Source organism: Argiope bruennichi, chromosome X2, assembly GCF_947563725.1.
Source record: "Argiope bruennichi chromosome X2, qqArgBrue1.1, whole genome shotgun sequence".
In the NCBI taxonomy this organism is placed as follows: domain Eukaryota; kingdom Metazoa; phylum Arthropoda; class Arachnida; order Araneae; family Araneidae; genus Argiope; species Argiope bruennichi.
The window spans coordinates 133,787,712-133,804,775 of NC_079163.1; the positions used below are offsets into that span (position 1 = coordinate 133,787,712).

The 17,064-nt window shown below is 33.8% G+C and overlaps 1 protein-coding gene across 2 annotated transcripts in view; it reads left to right on the forward strand.

The window, feature by feature from the left end:
• The window catches only part of LOC129960161 (protein O-mannosyl-transferase TMTC2-like), a 923,323-nt gene that overhangs the window by 448,041 nt on the left and 458,218 nt on the right, over window positions 1–17,064 (forward strand). For both annotated transcript variants that reach the window (XM_056073352.1, XM_056073353.1), the window contains exon 6: window positions 14,844–15,840. In XM_056073352.1, coding sequence (XP_055929327.1) covers window positions 14,844–15,840 — 997 coding nt within the window. The remainder of the gene's footprint in view (window positions 1–14,843; window positions 15,841–17,064) is intronic.

Consider the following 17,064-nt stretch of genomic DNA (forward strand, 5'->3'; position numbering starts at 1 on the left):
ATAAGAAGAATTTTTAATAATACTTTCAATAAATATTTTCAACCTAAAAAAAATGAAGATCGGGATGTTGTTGCCTTTTTTAAATTCTTGTCGTTTGTGATTAAAAACATCTATACAAGGGACATATATATATATGGGCATGTTGCGAAATATATGATGGAGTCGATTCCTCTAATTCTTCCAGCCCAAAAGAAGCACATCACCCAAAGAAAGGCAAACGTTGAAAAGCTAAAGTTGCGGTTCGAAATGTCTTAATAATTAAAAAGCAGTCGGATGCTTCCCCAATAGAGAGGCCACTGATCTTATTATTTATTCAGTTGGTGCCGACGGCTGTTTGCAACTTTATTCTGCGTTCAGACGTGGATTCGTAGGAAAATATCAAGGGAAACTAATGTTCAGGGAAAGGAGAAACCAATTAGTGATGACTTTGGTTGGGATTCATGTGAGCTGTGTGCTCTAAAATGAAAGAAGTATGAAACGAAATCTCGTGGACTATAATATGAAATAGAAAACAGAATACAGGGAAGCATCAGAGAAAATGACAAAGTATTGCGAGTTATTTTAAATAAGTTATATTTTTCCCCCCGAGAATTCCGTTTAAAGGAACTAAATATCTGAACTTTAATCGGAGTTTTATTCTTGAAGATATAAATATTCTGATAGATTTCTTGCGATAATTTTTCCTTTAAATGCAAATATCATTTTCTGTATAACTGTATATAATATATTTTAAAACGAACGGGAGAAAAGACTTTATATCATTTTTCAAAAAAGTTTAATCAGGTTTACAATTGGAAAGGATATGCATCATATTTATAGTATTTAAAATATAAAATGATGAGCATATATGAAACAACATTTCTGCATTTAAAAAAATGTTCACTGAAAAAACTGCTGAATTTACTTCGAAGAAAAGCATAACTGGTAGTACTGAAAAAAAATTACGAACAAATTCATAAAAAGTCTAGTTATGGTCAACAATATACATGACGCATGAAAATCACATGGCGCTGAATAAGGATAATATGAATGGGCGTTGAAAGCACCATTTCAACTCTTGCAACCTTTTCTTAGCATTTGCTATGCAACATGTAATTTGTCATTGTCATAGAGGTATATTACCCCTTTTTTGTTTGCCAGGACCGGACATTTTTCTCAATTGTTGCATCGAATCGTGTCAGTTCATAGAACTTTTGTTTCACTACGTTCAAGTAAGTCAAAATAAATAATTCTAGTGATGTCTTGCCAAATACAAGACAATTTTAAAGAATGCAGCCAAGCCTTTGTAGCATGTTCTACATTTTTACCTATTTTTTTTCATCCATTGATCAATTGAAATAATAAGTCCATTTCTCATCTCCTGATATCACAGGATCCAAAAAAGTTCTTTCTTTTTAGCGTGCAAGAATAAAATGGATGATTCGGAGAGAGAGAGACATGCAGTACTCTGGTATCCATCTTTGAAACTTATCCAAGTATTTTGAAATGGCGATCAAATTATCAATGTCTTCAGCTTCTCTACATTTCCCCAGTTGTTATTCGATGTTTTTTTTCCACAGAAAGACTCATAATAGCGCCATCAAAATAAGTATACTATACCGGTCTTGGTTGATCTTTCGATGCAAAATTACTATTCCGTAATCTTTCAAACCATTTTTCACAGTATGCAGAACCAGAGCACGAATTTTGGCTAAGATTGATTTAAAATCATCGCTTTCAATTAAATTATTTAAAAAAAATGTGATTTAATTTTGCAGCCTGTTTTGTTATCTCCCAAAAACTTACTTTTTATTCTAAGTAATTTACAAGTGAAGTTACAGCAGTTTATTACTGAGTCACAAACACTTTTTTTTTCATTAAAACTTTAAGTGCATTTTATATTTTTGAAGAAAACAGTCAAACGCAATAATGATTTGGTTAAAAAATTATTCAAATATTGAAACGAAATTTTTTAAGAATATACTCTGAAGTTTATTTTATGTTTTCCTCTAAAAACTAAAATTAATACTGAATGCAAATAGCATTTTTAATGCAAATAAAAAAGCTTTTTTTTCTTTTTTTTTTCCAAAAATTACTGGTTCAGTAATTTGTTAAGCTATACCACGAAATTATTTTGATTTAAAAGAAATATTTTTGAGAATAATTCCTATAAAACTGTTCTCCTTCAAGGATTTGTATTTATTTAGAATATAATTTTGTCTATGTTTGTTAGCGTAAGGCTATTTTTTAGTTTTTTTGTCAAATATTTTTTAAAAAAATATTTTAAATACCATTTTGAAAGCTTATTTTTTTACATTATTTTCATAGCATTAAAACGTGCAGTTAAAAAGTAACAGCAAAGAAAATATATGTTTAAAAAAATGTCTCCAAACACAATCGGATACCTTAAATAAAGAGCCAAAATATTTTTTGTGCAATTCTAACGCTCAATTTTTCCTATTACATGAAAATGAACCATTCTATTGTCCATTCTTAAAAATCTATTGCCGTCGAAAGTGGGTCTATTTTCTCAATATTCAATTATAAAAAAAATAGTGCTGTAACTATGAAAGGCACTTTTATGTTTCAAATAATAGGATACAGCCAAACGAAACCTCGGTTATCCCTGTAAAGTATCAAATGAGAAGTACGAATTGGGTACGAACTTTAGCAATTATTTGATATTATGATTTCAAATCCTTTGTGCGATAAGTCTATGGAATTATTTTGAATCAATTCATAGTAACAAAAGCAAATCTGTAATAAAAATATCTTTTTTTTTAATTTTATTTTTTATTTTCTAAAAATATATTATTAAAATGATATTATTCAAAAATAATTCATATTGTTACGGACTTGCTACTTCCGTTTAGGGGTTCTTTTAGATTTGATAGTCGATGCAGAAATAAACAGACCTTTAGTAACAAAAGACGACGACTTTTATTACACATGAAGAGACGAATGCACAGACGTCAAATATATATAGCCGAGACGGAAACAGGACGGCACACAGCAGCACACTTCAACTAAGAGTAGCCCACAGGTTGTAAACGGTATAACAGCCATGGCGTACAAAGCGGCCAGACAGAATTCAGCAGGAGAGGGGATCGTCGGAGCTTTGCACTACGTTTCCTCCAAACGGCTGAAAATCTCCACTGTCTCATCGCCTTAGCTCTATCCAACTGTCGTCTCATTACTACACGACTGGCTACTTCTCAGAGGATTGGATGCTGCTTCCACAATAAACACAAGGACTCGGCACACAGCTCAGTTCAGTTTGAGCTCTACACAACGCTGGCACTTCGCCGAACTATAATACCGTTGCTTCGATATCCTCTTGATGACTCGTTTACGACTCCAACTCCGATTCCGGTTCCGATCCCTGCAGTTTGAGACTGCCGGCCTTTTGTATTTCCCGGGAGGCGGAGCGAGAAGGTTCTGGGCGTATCTTAATTTCTATTGGATAGATCGATAAAATTCTCGAAGTTTCCAGCAATACCTATTTTGTCGCCAAATGGTCGCAAAGTTTATAGCCAAACTCTAAGATTACTGACGCGACACCCGATCAGAACCCACAGGGCTGATTGTAAAACGGTTTTTCTTACGATGACTCCATTCTTGATGGGAAGCAAAATTACATGTTTGTAACAATATGTAATAAATGGAACCAGTGCGCTTCTATTAAAAAAATATTATTTTGAAGGAAGAGTTAATGTTCCTTATCCATAATTCAGAATCATTTTAAGCAACTACTAATTTTTACATTAACCTTCAAAGATTCAAATATTAGTAAAAGCTTATGAAAATTTATTTGAAAAAAATAAACATCTGTGTTTTGGAATGTTTTTTTATTATTAATCGATTATTTGTAAATGAGTCAAATTATAATAAATTTAAATGAAACTTTTTTAGCATGAATTTTTTTTTTCAACACCAAATTTATGAAAATATTCGTAATCTATTTTTCTCCTCACACAAATCTTAAGATGAAAAGAATGTTATATTTCTTTCTTTTGTATTAGATAAATTATTAAAGAAATAGTGGTTGAAAAATTCATATAAATTTGATATTTATTAATTTTAAATTGCGCATTTAGGTTTTTTTTTATTTCTCTGTAAATATATTTAATACTGTCGATGAAAATTCAAATTGGCCCAACATAAAAAGATAGACCGTTTTATATGGGAACCATATTAATTGCGTTTCCTTACGTCTCGTAGGAATACAGAAATAGTTTCATGAAGTTAAATAATTTTCGTTTAGAATAATATTATTACAGAGAATTTCAATTACTGGTGCTTAAAAATTAGTTTTAACAGAAAATTATAACAGATTCTATTAAATCCCGGGGGACCATAAAACAAACGAGAAACATGGAGCTGAATTGTGAGGAATTTATAATTTTCAGAGGAATCGTTCAGAATCTTGTTATCTCGAAAGTCCGCATAAGGTTGAAAGCTCGAAAAATCTATGTAGAACTAATGTTTTCTGCAGTAAAATATGCAAGCCAAAGAATGCATTTTGGGAGTACTTAGGAACTGAGCCATGCTTGTCTATGTTTTCGAATTAAAAATTACAGTGGAATAAAATTAAAATATCATTGATAAAATTAAAAGATCATTGAAAAATATAATATAAATTATATGTAATATAATATTGAGAATTTAGATCAGCATTAGTTTTGCTCAGAAAAGCAATTTTCCATGGGTACAATTAAAGGAAAATAATATTTGAAAAAATATCAATTAAAAAAAACTTTTTTTTAAATATTTGACTTTTTTGGATTGATAAAAAAATATTTGCTTCGATTATTTCCGAATTCCAGAAAAAATAAAAATATTCAAGCTAAACGATTAAAGAAATTTGTTTAAAAAATATAAATTTATTTTTAATAATAAATCTGGAAAAATAAATAGCAATGCATAAATTCTTCTTAAACTAAATACGTTACACAAATGTACGATTTACAAACTTAACATTTTGCAAAAATATTTTTTTTATATCTTTTTCTTGTACTTTTTTACAAAAAGATATTTTTTTAGGAACTCTTTCTTAAAAAAAAAACACAAAATATTTGCAGCAAAACATGATATTTATTTATTATTTTTACAGACAAGAATAGATCCGTACATCATTATATGATGAATAAAATACTCGAAGCGAACGAGTGTTTTTAATAAACACGTATGTCAACATTTAACTATTGTTTGGTCTGGAAGTCACAAAAATATTCAACTATGAAATTGTTTAAAAATCGAGGTTGATTTACGTTTTTATTCAACCATTTCGCATTGGCTAAACGTTCTATAGTTCCAACGGTTTACTAAACGTTATCAATGAAAATTATATACATTCTTGACTATTGAATCTCACTCCTTTTTTTATTATTATCGTTGATTTTTTTTTTTTTTGTAGATGACAAACACATTATATGTGTTTTTAAGGTTTCGATATCATGAATGTTACAAGAAAAACATTTTTAAAAATGCATTAGGGTAGCTAGCCATATTTTGCTCAGAGTCTATAAAAAATTTGTTACTGTTAAATATATATATTCTGATTGCAGACAAAGCAGTAACTAGCATACAAAAGTCATAACTCTTTTTCTCTACATACTCTTAGAGAAAAAGATGGGAAATTAATCTTAATACGGATGAGTAAAAGTTCTAATGAAGATGTGCCACATAGTATATTATTAGAATTGTTGATCATTTCATATTTATCGGTGCCGTAGAAGTTTAATGACCACTAGAAAAGCAATAAAATTTGAATATACATGTAATGAAATGCAAATAAACTGTTTCCTCACCCATGTATAAACCTTTGAAATTTTTATTTTTAAATTCATGACATATATTTAAACTGACGTTTGATGCATTGCTTTTAAAACATCAGATTTGATTCAACTTTGATGATTATGATGAGACATTTTACGAGCCAAGACACAAATAATGTTAGGCTTGTAATTCAGGCGCCATCTATAGGGATAAAATAAAGATTGCTATAGAATCTGAACAAATGATTGAATGCATTACGTGAAGTTTTCATCGCATAATGGACGCTCTCGATATATTTGAAAGATGATTATATTGAGGTTAATCTATCGAATGAAAAAAAATTGAAAATTTATAATAAATTGGAATACGAATAAGAGCACATTTTTAGTTTCGTCATTAATAATTTATTAGTTATAATTGTTATAAATTTTGTTACATAATTAGAAAAAGTCCTTATTTTTCTATGTTCACAGCGTTTGTATATAATAACATGGACTTTTAATGCTAATGTATACCATAAACATGGACGTAAATGATGCTTTCTATCAAAAATAATGTCAATACTCGAGAACCTTCTTTGATTTTTAATATATTCTTATTTATGAGACAAAATTGTACTCAAAACGCTGATCTTTTTATAAGGCAAGATATCATCATGATTTGAAGTAATCGTAAAAGTCGTACATTGTCACCATTGTTTGCGCCTTGTAAATCACTTTTTACATTTAGGAACGCACTTTGAATCAGAATATAAAACTGAAAATATGTTTAAATAACGTTTATAACAAGAGCTTTTATACTTTTCCAACTCATTTCCCCACCCCTTTTCCAACTCGTTTCGCTTCAACATTTTTCTACAATATGCAAAGATTTAATAACTTGTAAAATAAAGTGAATGTTATTTGATACGATTGCGATTATATTAATTAAGATTGTTTTACTTTTTATCTAAGCAACCACCGAAATTGTCGAGTTATCTGATCAATTGAAACTGTGAAAAGTACTTTTTGACTTCGTTTTGGAACTTCCCCGAGTCCGAGAAACACATTTTCGATTTCTATCAACATCTGAATAAAAGCAAACGCAATGAACACAAAATAAAGAGGGATGTACAGATTGAGCGCCAAATTTGAAGCGAAATCCGTCGAGGGGTCGACCGTCTGTACTTCCGTAGGCATGTAAACATAATAACTGAAAATGAGGAAGACTTAATGGTATGGTATAGTAGGGTTTTTTGGCACAAGGTCCAATTTAGGACAAGCTGCGCCATTCACAAGGATTTTCAAACAGTTCCGTTATAAAATGTGTAGATAAAAGGAAGATGCATTGTAAAACGTCAAAAGTTGAGAAGATATATAATGATTTGACACAAGAATAAAAATAAATCTCAATTTTAAATACTATGAAAAAAACCAATGGCTTTTAAAAAGTCAAAAAGTTTTGAGTGAGGTTTCTCACCCACCAAGTCCTGTAAATTTAAAAAGGGCGAATGAAAGTAAGTTAAACGATCAGAAGTAAAATTAGGGCATTGAATAAGAATGTGTGCAATAGAATTGACTACTCCACAGTTCGTACAATGAGGGGTTCGTTCACCAAACAGTAAATGTCTATGCGTATATCTTGTGTGCCCAATGCGTAGACGAATTAATTTTACATCTGCGCATCGATTTTGACCACATATTTATTTTTGGTTGAATAGCATGTAGTTTGTTATCAACCTGCGTGTCCCAAACTTTCTGCCACTCCTCATAGATATATCGTTTGATATATCCCGAAATATCACAGAAGGGAACACGAAATTCAAGAGGAATTGAAGCTAATTTTGCAGCCTGATCTGCAAGCTCATTGCCATAGATTCCAACGTGACTTGGTATCCAGCAGAAAATTACGTCGAAGTTCCTGTTCATCAGTACTGACAGTTGTTCCATGATTTGTGCAACAATCGGATGACAAGAATAATCAAAATTTTACAATTGTTGCAAAACGCTCATGTTGTCGGTATATATGCAAAATTTACGAGAGTCAGATGAGGAAATACTTTGTAGCGCAAATAAAATAGCAGTTGCTTCTGCCGTATACACTGAGCAATATTTGGGGAGAGTATGGTTATATGTAGCGTTATCTAAAATAACACCGAAACCGACATGATTCATCGTTTTTGAACCATCAGTAAAGATTGCTTTATAGTTATTATACTGGGCACGATGTTCAAGGAAAATTCTCTGAAGCGAGCGTGCATCAATATGAGATTTTTTGAAACCAATGAATGGGTTTATATGAGAAATACATGGTGTAACCCAGGGAGGAAAGCAGAAATGGTCAATAGATAATATTCTTACTTCGGAAAGTTGTGTGCCAGAAATGAAAGATTTCATACGTTCATAAAACGGACGGATAGCTGTCGGACGAGCATTATAAAGTCGTTCTAAGAATTGACTGAGAGTGGTGTAAATTAAAGGATGCTTAGGTGTGGATGAAATTTTAAAATAATATTGCAATGACAATTTCTGGCGACGCAGAGAGAGTGGAAGTTGATAGCACGTCACATATAAGCTTTGCACTGGGGATGTGCGAAAAGCTCCAGAGCAAATCCTCAGGGCAGAATGATGGATGGTATCAAGTTTCTTCAAAGCAGTATTGCTGGTAGAGCCATATGCTATACAGCCGTAGTCTATTCGAGATAGAATCAGAGCCTCATAAATTCGGAGTAATGATGTCCTATCAGCCCCCCAAGATGTGTTGGAGAGAACCTTCAGAATATTTAGCATTTTCCCACATTTCTTTCGTAGAAAGGAGATGTGAGGATGGAAAGAGAGCTTTCGATCAAAAATTACCCCGAGAAAACGAGCTTCTGGGACCACGGGAAGAACTCTGTTGCTTATATAAACTTCTGGTTCAGGGTGAATACTACGTTTTCTACAAAAATGGACGCAACAACTTTTACTTGATGAAACTTTGTATCCATTCTGATCACACCATTTGACAAGGCTATTCACAGCAGTTTGGAGCTGTCTTTCAATCACTCTCATGTTTGATCCCTGGCAAGAAATTTGTAAATCATCAACATACAATGTGCCTAAAACTGATGAAGGAAGTATTAAAAGAACTTTAGAAATGTGGATGATAAAAAGGGTAACGCTTAATACGCTACCCTGAGGAACACCTTCCATTTGAATAAAAGAATCGGATAACGTCGATCCAACACGGACCTTAAAAACACGGCGAGATAAAAAAATTTCAATAAAAAGCGGCAATTGGCCACGAAACCCAAACTCAAAGAGGGTTCGAAGTATCCCATAACGCCAAGTCTGATCATATGCCTTTTCAATATCTATGAATATCGAGACCAAATGATTTCTGCGCACAAATGCATTACGGATTTCCGTCTCCAGCTGTAGAATATTGTCCAGAGTAGATCTACCTCTGCGAAATCCACTTTGATGTAATGGTATGAGTTTTCCCAATTCTAGTTGATGGATCAGTCGAAAATTGACCATTCTTTCAAATGTTTTGCTTAGACAGCTCGTAAGTGCAATGGGGCGATAGTTTGAAGGATCTGTCGGATCTTTCCCTGGTTTCAAAACTGGAATGATAATAGCTTCCTGCCATTGCGATGGAAAAATTCCCTCATTCCAGATTCTGTTATAAAGGCGAAGAATGTTGTAAAGTGAAGGAACACTTAAGTGACGAAGCATGTGGTATGAAATTTTATCAGGTCCCGGGCTGGTATTATTAGATTTGGAAAGTACCTTCTGCAGTTCACACATATTGAATTCAGTGTTATATGGGAGGGTATGGCGTACTTTAAAGTTAATTGGTTGTCGCTCAGCACAGTTCTTTTTTTTTAAAAAAGTAGGATTATAGCTATCTGAGCTAGCCACTTTGGAAAATGTTTCACCGATGATATTGGCAATGTCTCGTGGTGATGAGTATGTGCAAGAATTATGTTTTAAAATAGAAAATGTAAATTCCTGATACATACCGTTGGCAGCCTTTACTTTTTTCCATAAAGTTTTACTAGAAATATTGGATCTAATACTAGAGACATATCGAATCCAATATTCTCTCTGACTACGTCTTCGTATTTTGCGAGCACATGCCTTTGCATATTTGAATGCAACGAGATTTTCTATTGTCGGACGCCTTCTAAAAATGTCCCATCGCTTACTTTGCGCTTTCTGTGCTTCACGGCAGGCATTATTCCACCAAGGTTTTGAAAGTTTATGAGGTCTGGTAGAACTTTTCGGGATTGCAGTATCAGCGGCATATAATATGATTTCAGTAATTTGTTTAACTGCCTCTGAAATATCCAAACAATTAACCATCGCCTCAGTGATTGTGGCCAACTGCTGAAGCTGTACCAATCTGCCCGTTGGAATAAGTAGACAGATGGTCGTTGTGCCATCCTAATATTATCAGCAAGGTCAATCAAAATTGGGAAGTGGTCACTATTCAGAAGATCTCTTCCAACTGAAAAATTTAAAAGTGGGAGTAATATTGGAGAACATATAGCGAGGTCTAATGAGTGAAATGAACGAGTGGGCTCGTGAAAATATGTCCTTTCATCACCATTTAACAGGCAGAGATTATAATCATGAATCAATTGTTCAATTTGCTGGCCACGAGAGTTAGTATCTTCATTTCCCCATAGGACGCTATGTCCGTTAAAATCACCAAGCAATATAAAAGGAACAGGAAGTTGATCTATTAAAGAATTTAATTCTTCTTGTGAAATCACTTCACGTGGAGGTAGATATATGCAGCAAACTGTTACGAGTCTCTTTATGTGGACTTGAACGGCAACAGCCTGTAAATTGGTATGAAGAATAAGGTGTGTGCTGGGGTAGAGGTTGGCAGTGAAAATGCAAACACCTCCCGAAACACTAGCATTAGAATTTGTATTCGCATCTCTCCGTACACAGCTGTATCCTCTAATTTTAGAAATTATTGAGGGTTTTAAATATGTCTCTTGTAAGGCAAAACAGGCAGGCTTGTATTCATTTAAAAGCGATTTTATTTCGACAGTTTTAGAACGATACCCACGACAATTCCATGAAATGAAACCAGACATTAAAAAAACAAAAAAACAAAGGAAGAATTGAAAAAGCTACGCATGGCTGCCTGGGGGCGATTTATTAGGAAAATGTTGATCCATTTCTACATCAGAGATATCAGATGTAGATGGACAAATTGATAGAACAGAATCTGAAGTAGTAGGGATATCTGGAGGTTTAGGAGGGATCCCAGTGTCAGATCTTTTGGCACTTGGAGATTTTGCTTTCTTGCGTTTCTTCTTAGGGAAACGAGCCAAAGAAAATTCAGAATCTTTGGATTGAGAAAGAGGTGGAGAATTTTTTGTCGAAGTAGAAGCTTGATTTCGACTGTTTTCAGTTTTTTGAAAGTTATTGATCTTAACTGATTCCTGAGACAAATGTTTACAAGAACACGTGTTCATAGTTATAATGTCTGTAATCTCTGTCTGAGAGCCAGTGCATTTTAATGTTGATTTCATGGCTCCACTGTAAGAAAGGCCAGGTTTAGGTGTCCTGTCTAAAACAAACTTTCTCGCTTCTGCATAGGTGATATTTCTTTTAACTTTCAGGCTTTGGATTTCTTTCTCCATCTTCCATTTAGGACAATCACGAGAATAAGCAGGGTGGGGTCCAGAGCAGTTTAAACATTTCAAAGCTTGAGAGCTACAAACTGACGTTTCATGGTCATCAGCTGAGCATTTAGCACATCTAAGGCTGCCACGGCAAGTTCCCTGTGAATGTCCGAATCTCTGACATTTGAAGCAACGCAGAGGATTCGGAACATAAGGTTTAACTTTGGATTGTACGTAGCCAGCTCGTATAAATTTCGGAAGTTCTGGACTACTGAAGGTCAGAATGACATGTTTTGTAGGAATGAATGAACCATTGCGTTTAATTTTTATGCGATGAGCTGCACAAACTTTTTGGGAATGCAATTCCTGAACGAGTTCAGTCTCTGAACAATCAAAAAGATCTATATCAGAGATGACCCCTCGAGAAAAATTCAGCGTCCTGTGAGGAGTTACCTCTACAGGGAAGTCTCCAAGTTTTGTTAATTTCTGTATAGCAGAAATCTGAGCTTTTGATGAGGTCTCAATTAAAAGATCCCCAGATGGAAGTTTTTTTGTAGATTTAACATCACCAATAAATGAAGAGATCAATTTTTGAACTAGAAAAGGTGAAACTTTATGAAAGGTCTTTGGTGTGTGCAAGATTAGAAATCTAGTATCTTCTGTGATAGGAAAACGTGGCGAAGTGTCTGAAAAACCCATGCAAATAGGGACAAAAATTCAAGCTCCGACGGCACCGCCCACCACGGAGCCCAACACGGGAAGGCAGCCACCGGCTCTGGTTGCCTCCAGCCTCGGTGCTTACCCTGATGCTAGCCAGAACTTATACGCTAAGGGCCACTTCCAGGAACGTCTACCACCCTTAACGCAGAGCCCCAGAAGATGACCCCTTCGCTTGATCCCCTTGAGCAGACCAGCCAAATGGTTGGGATACCAGCCGATTGATACACCGGAGACCGTAATGTACCACCCGTCTAATGGGTCGCCACGCACGGCAAACACGTGGGGTTTTTGGCTGTCCATGAGAAGCAAGAAGCAAACAGAGTGGCGACAGCTTCTCATGGAGAGCTCCCTCGCTTGCCGTCGAGGGAAAGAAAAACACAGCAAAAAGCAGAAGGCGTAGGGTAGAATAAGAATAAAGGGAGTAAAGATCCCTGGGAACCTCGGGATTGGGACACCCGTACTCACCTATAGTAGGTGAGCCCCTGAGGGGGAGGAAGACTTAATATTTGAAATTTAGCACGATTTGATGCGTACCACTTAAGCTTTATGTCCAATTTTGGTTTCAATCGTTCCGAGAGATGAATCGCCAAAGATCGTACTATTGCTCGTCCTTGGCATGCAGTTAAATGCATTCATTAGAGAGCATGCATGAAAGTTTCGGTAGTTTTCCAGTATTGTCAATTGGAGACGGTCCATTTTCATTCTTGCAGAGTTTACAAAAAATTCTTTCCCACATTAGGATCAGTTATTTCACTAGTGTTAAAACGATTGCCTCTAAGGTTCACTGTGTTATAAAATATTTCACTTTTATGCAATATCTTTTAATCTTATTGAAGCAATACTTCATTTGCCATCCTAACATCATTTGAATGTGTTGGCGAAAAGATGGATTCGATTGGAGTTGAAGTAGCCGTGGGTTATTATTTTTAAAATAAAATTGAAACAAAAGAGCATCAAAATATTTAGTTTGTTTTTTGTGCTTTCTCCATTAGCACTCCTTATTCAATGAATTTTTCTAGCTATTTCTTATACTAGATATTTGTTCCTGATGTCAAACATTCATGCGTGGCTACAGGACATCTGAGAAGAAATGCTTTTCCCCAAAATCGAATAATTAGTATATATTACTTTTCCCCATGTTTGTTGAACATCGATAAGCCAATCTATCGAAACCAGTATCAAGGACTGAAATTTAGCATCGACTCTGAAATAGGTGTTAATCCCAAGGGATGAAAAATTATTGGTGCGAGGAAGAGTGTTCCATCTCAAACATTATACGTGACACTCTTTGAGAGCATTTCCGGAAGTTTCCTGTCAATTCCATTTCACACTTGAGTCGCCGTTCTTGCATACGTCACTGTTGCCATCATTTAGCAGAAATTTCGGAGCTGCACGGCACGACTACCTGTATTTACCAGTGATGTTTGAATGCCGAGATTGCCGAGAATGCCGAGATAGAATTTAATTTAAATGGGGAATTCGTGCACCAGCAAGAGCTTTTCTTACCTTATTTTCTGAACCGCTTTCGCAACTAACATGCCACCTGCATAATATCTCGTTTCATAATGCTCTTTCTTAAGAAATGAAAGGCAGGAAGCTACTACAGCGTATTTTGGAAATCTTATGCTTACCTATTAAAATATAATTTATTTGACGCTCTCGAATCTACAAAAGAGGCTGAGCGAGTGTTTGGGTGATAATTTTTGGGAAATAATTTTTTCGTGCGTAATTGTAGAAGCCAAAATACGGTTTAATAACTCGTACAAAAATACGTAATGGTTACAAAACGGAATAAAACAAAAGGAAAGGCTTCACCAGCCTGATTACAGAGCCTTACCAGAACCCATTACGCCTTGGAGGGATGTCTTATTTGATTCAAATGAAGTTACATTTTCAACATATTAATTGTATTTATAAGAAATTGAAATTTTAATAGTTCAAACTGAGGACTTGCACATTATGAAGAGTTTTGTTTTCGATTTTTCTGAAGGAAAAATGTAGAACGCCTTTTCCTTCGGAGAAATCGAAAAAAAAAAATGCATTTTCTTTTTGATTGCATTTGAATGGTTACGAATGCTTCAGTTCCATCATTTTTATATGTGGTTTCAGCAATTTTATGGTTCATAATGGAAAAAAAAGTTTCGGATAAAATTAATTTAGGATTTAAAAAAAAATTATTTTTGTATATATGTGTGCCAAACACGGATTTAATTTGCAAGCTATATATGCTCATATTTTCCATGGTAAAAATGATTTGAAGATACAAATTTTGAATTCAGCAGTAGAAAAATTTTAATTTTAAGCAGGCAAGTGCCAGTTCTTCAGCCTTTAAATTCAGTGCTGAACTAATATTATCATCTTACTCAAAAAAGAAAAAAAAATGAGCATCATATTTTAAACAATCAGGCACTCATTTTATAAAATTTACTAATTCGTGAAATACGGATGTGTGTGTTCTAAAATTTTTTGATGCATTCAAAAGAACTGTAATGTTACCCCCTTTTATTCAATTCAAAATTTATTCCTTTGTAGATGACATATAATGCGATGCTAAAAATGTTGCCATGCATCTATTTTAAATATTGTTTATATTAAAAATTATATTTATATTAAATTGTTTTATATTATTATATATGAAATTTTTATATTAAAAATTGTTTAATTTACATATGTACATCTACATTCTTTACTAATGTTTTTCTTCTAATGTACTAATTTTCTTATAATTCTTTACAAATGTTTTTTGTGATTTTTCTTCCAGAAACAGTATCAAAGTTTACGTGAAGGATTATTTCACTTGATTGCAGCAACTATAGCATTGCTTGGTCTGAGAATCCATCTAATGGGAAGCAAGCCACCCCATTTTGCACCGGCTGATAATCCGGCTTCAGATAGTGATAGTATAGTAACAAGGACTTTGACATTCTTGTATTTGCCAGCTTTCAACTTTTGGCTACTGCTATATCCAAGATGGTTAAGCTTTGATTGGTCAATGGAAGCAATTCCATTGCTTACATCCTTAGAAGATGAAAGAAACATCTACACTCTTGTATTTTACGGAGGATTAATCTATTTTCTTTACTGGATCATGAAATCATACGGCAAAAGGTGTTTGTATAACAATCCCTTCTGTTTATCAATTTCGAACGGAGGAAACTCTGACGACAGCCCAGGATCTTCGGTAGCGAATAACTTCCCAAATGCAGTTGCTTCTGGGCAATATTGTCAATGCACTTCTAATATGATACAGAGGTTAACTGCTACGTCATCTTCAAATCAGGGTCACCACAACAGAGGACGGAAGAATAACCATCCATCTCATGGAAATAACCATCGTGCTATAAATGGCAATGGACATTTCAGTGGTGCAAACGGTATGTTGGCAAATCCAGATAGTGAATTGGGTCCACATGTTGTACCGCCTAAAGCTATCTGTACAAGCCCAACTGATATGGTAATAATGGCTTTGGCATTGCTAATTCTGCCTTTTATCCCAGCGACAAATTTGTTTTTTTACGTTGGCTTTGTTGTCGCAGAGAGAGTTTTATACATCCCTAGCATGGGATTCTGCTTACTTGTAGCTTTAGGCCTGGATCACTTGTATAGTAAACAAGAAACCCTTTTCAAAAAGCGCTTTATATTAGGAACTGTGGGCGCTTTTCTCCTTATCATGTCATTTAGAACCGTCATACGAAATTGGGATTGGATAGATGAGGAGTACTTATACAGATCCGGCATCCCGGTCAATCCTCCAAAAGGTAAGTTTCTTAAGTACTCTAGTCGTTTTCTACAATGTAAACTAGCATATTTAAATTAATACTATTTGCAATAATCTTTTCAAATAATTGAGATTAAAGTTTGGCCCTTCCAATAAACCATGATTTATTAGGACTTCTCATCTTGAACTTAAGTATTATACAATAATTTAATAAATATATGTTGTCTTGTTAACTTGATAGTTTTAATATTTGAATGGTTCCCAGCCTTGAGCTGAGTTCATCATTCATCACAATGAATTTTGCATTAATAATGTAGAGAACTACTGTAATGATAGAGAAAAAGTATTATATAGAGCAACAGAAGTTTATCTTTTTCAGAAGATATACCAGAAACCTCTCTTTCTTTAAAAAAAGAAGCAATAATCTTTATGTGCTTTATTTATTTATGCCATTATGTGCTTCGAATGTTTTGCACCAATATGCAAAAAATAACAATTTAACCTTGTATTATTTCAAAGATTATAACAAAGTCTATATATTAAACGAAGGTTTGAAAAATTAACGATTATTTACAGGTAAAAATTGGTCTCGAAAATACATGCTTATACTAAAAATCGTAGTCAAAAATTCAAATAGGGTAAGACGTTTGTCAACTTACATGAATTCTCTCTTTTTGAAAGAAGGTATTTAATAGCCGCAGTATTCTTTGAGGATGAGTATTTTCATAGTAATATACAACTCCACAGCTCAAAAAAAGGTTTTTCTGTTTCAGAGAATTCAGAAATAAAGTTAAAAACCTAACAGAAGTGGAGATCAGACGACGACAGGAAAGTGTTCTTTTCTCTTTTGATTATCGACAAAAAGACCCAAAAATGTTGACAAAATAAGGCTGCATGAACAAATGTTTAAAAATAAATTCTTGATGAAAAACGTATTGAAAAATACTAATATATAGAATGTTAAAAATTGAGATGCTTTAGATAGGAATTAATGTTAAAAAAGAAAGGAATAAATAACATTTAAGTAAAACATAAGTTACTGCTAAACACAAAACCCTTTCTTAGGTTGTCGTACCTAAAACCTCTTTGAAAAATCCCATAAAATTTATCTCCAGCACAAACATTTCAGTGAATCTGACTCAAAATTTCAATTATGACGTATTTAAAATATATAGAATTATAGTATTAAAACAGATAAATTCACTTACAGCAAACTTTACGTAAAATAACTTCATCGTTTTCATTCTTGTTAACATTGAAATTA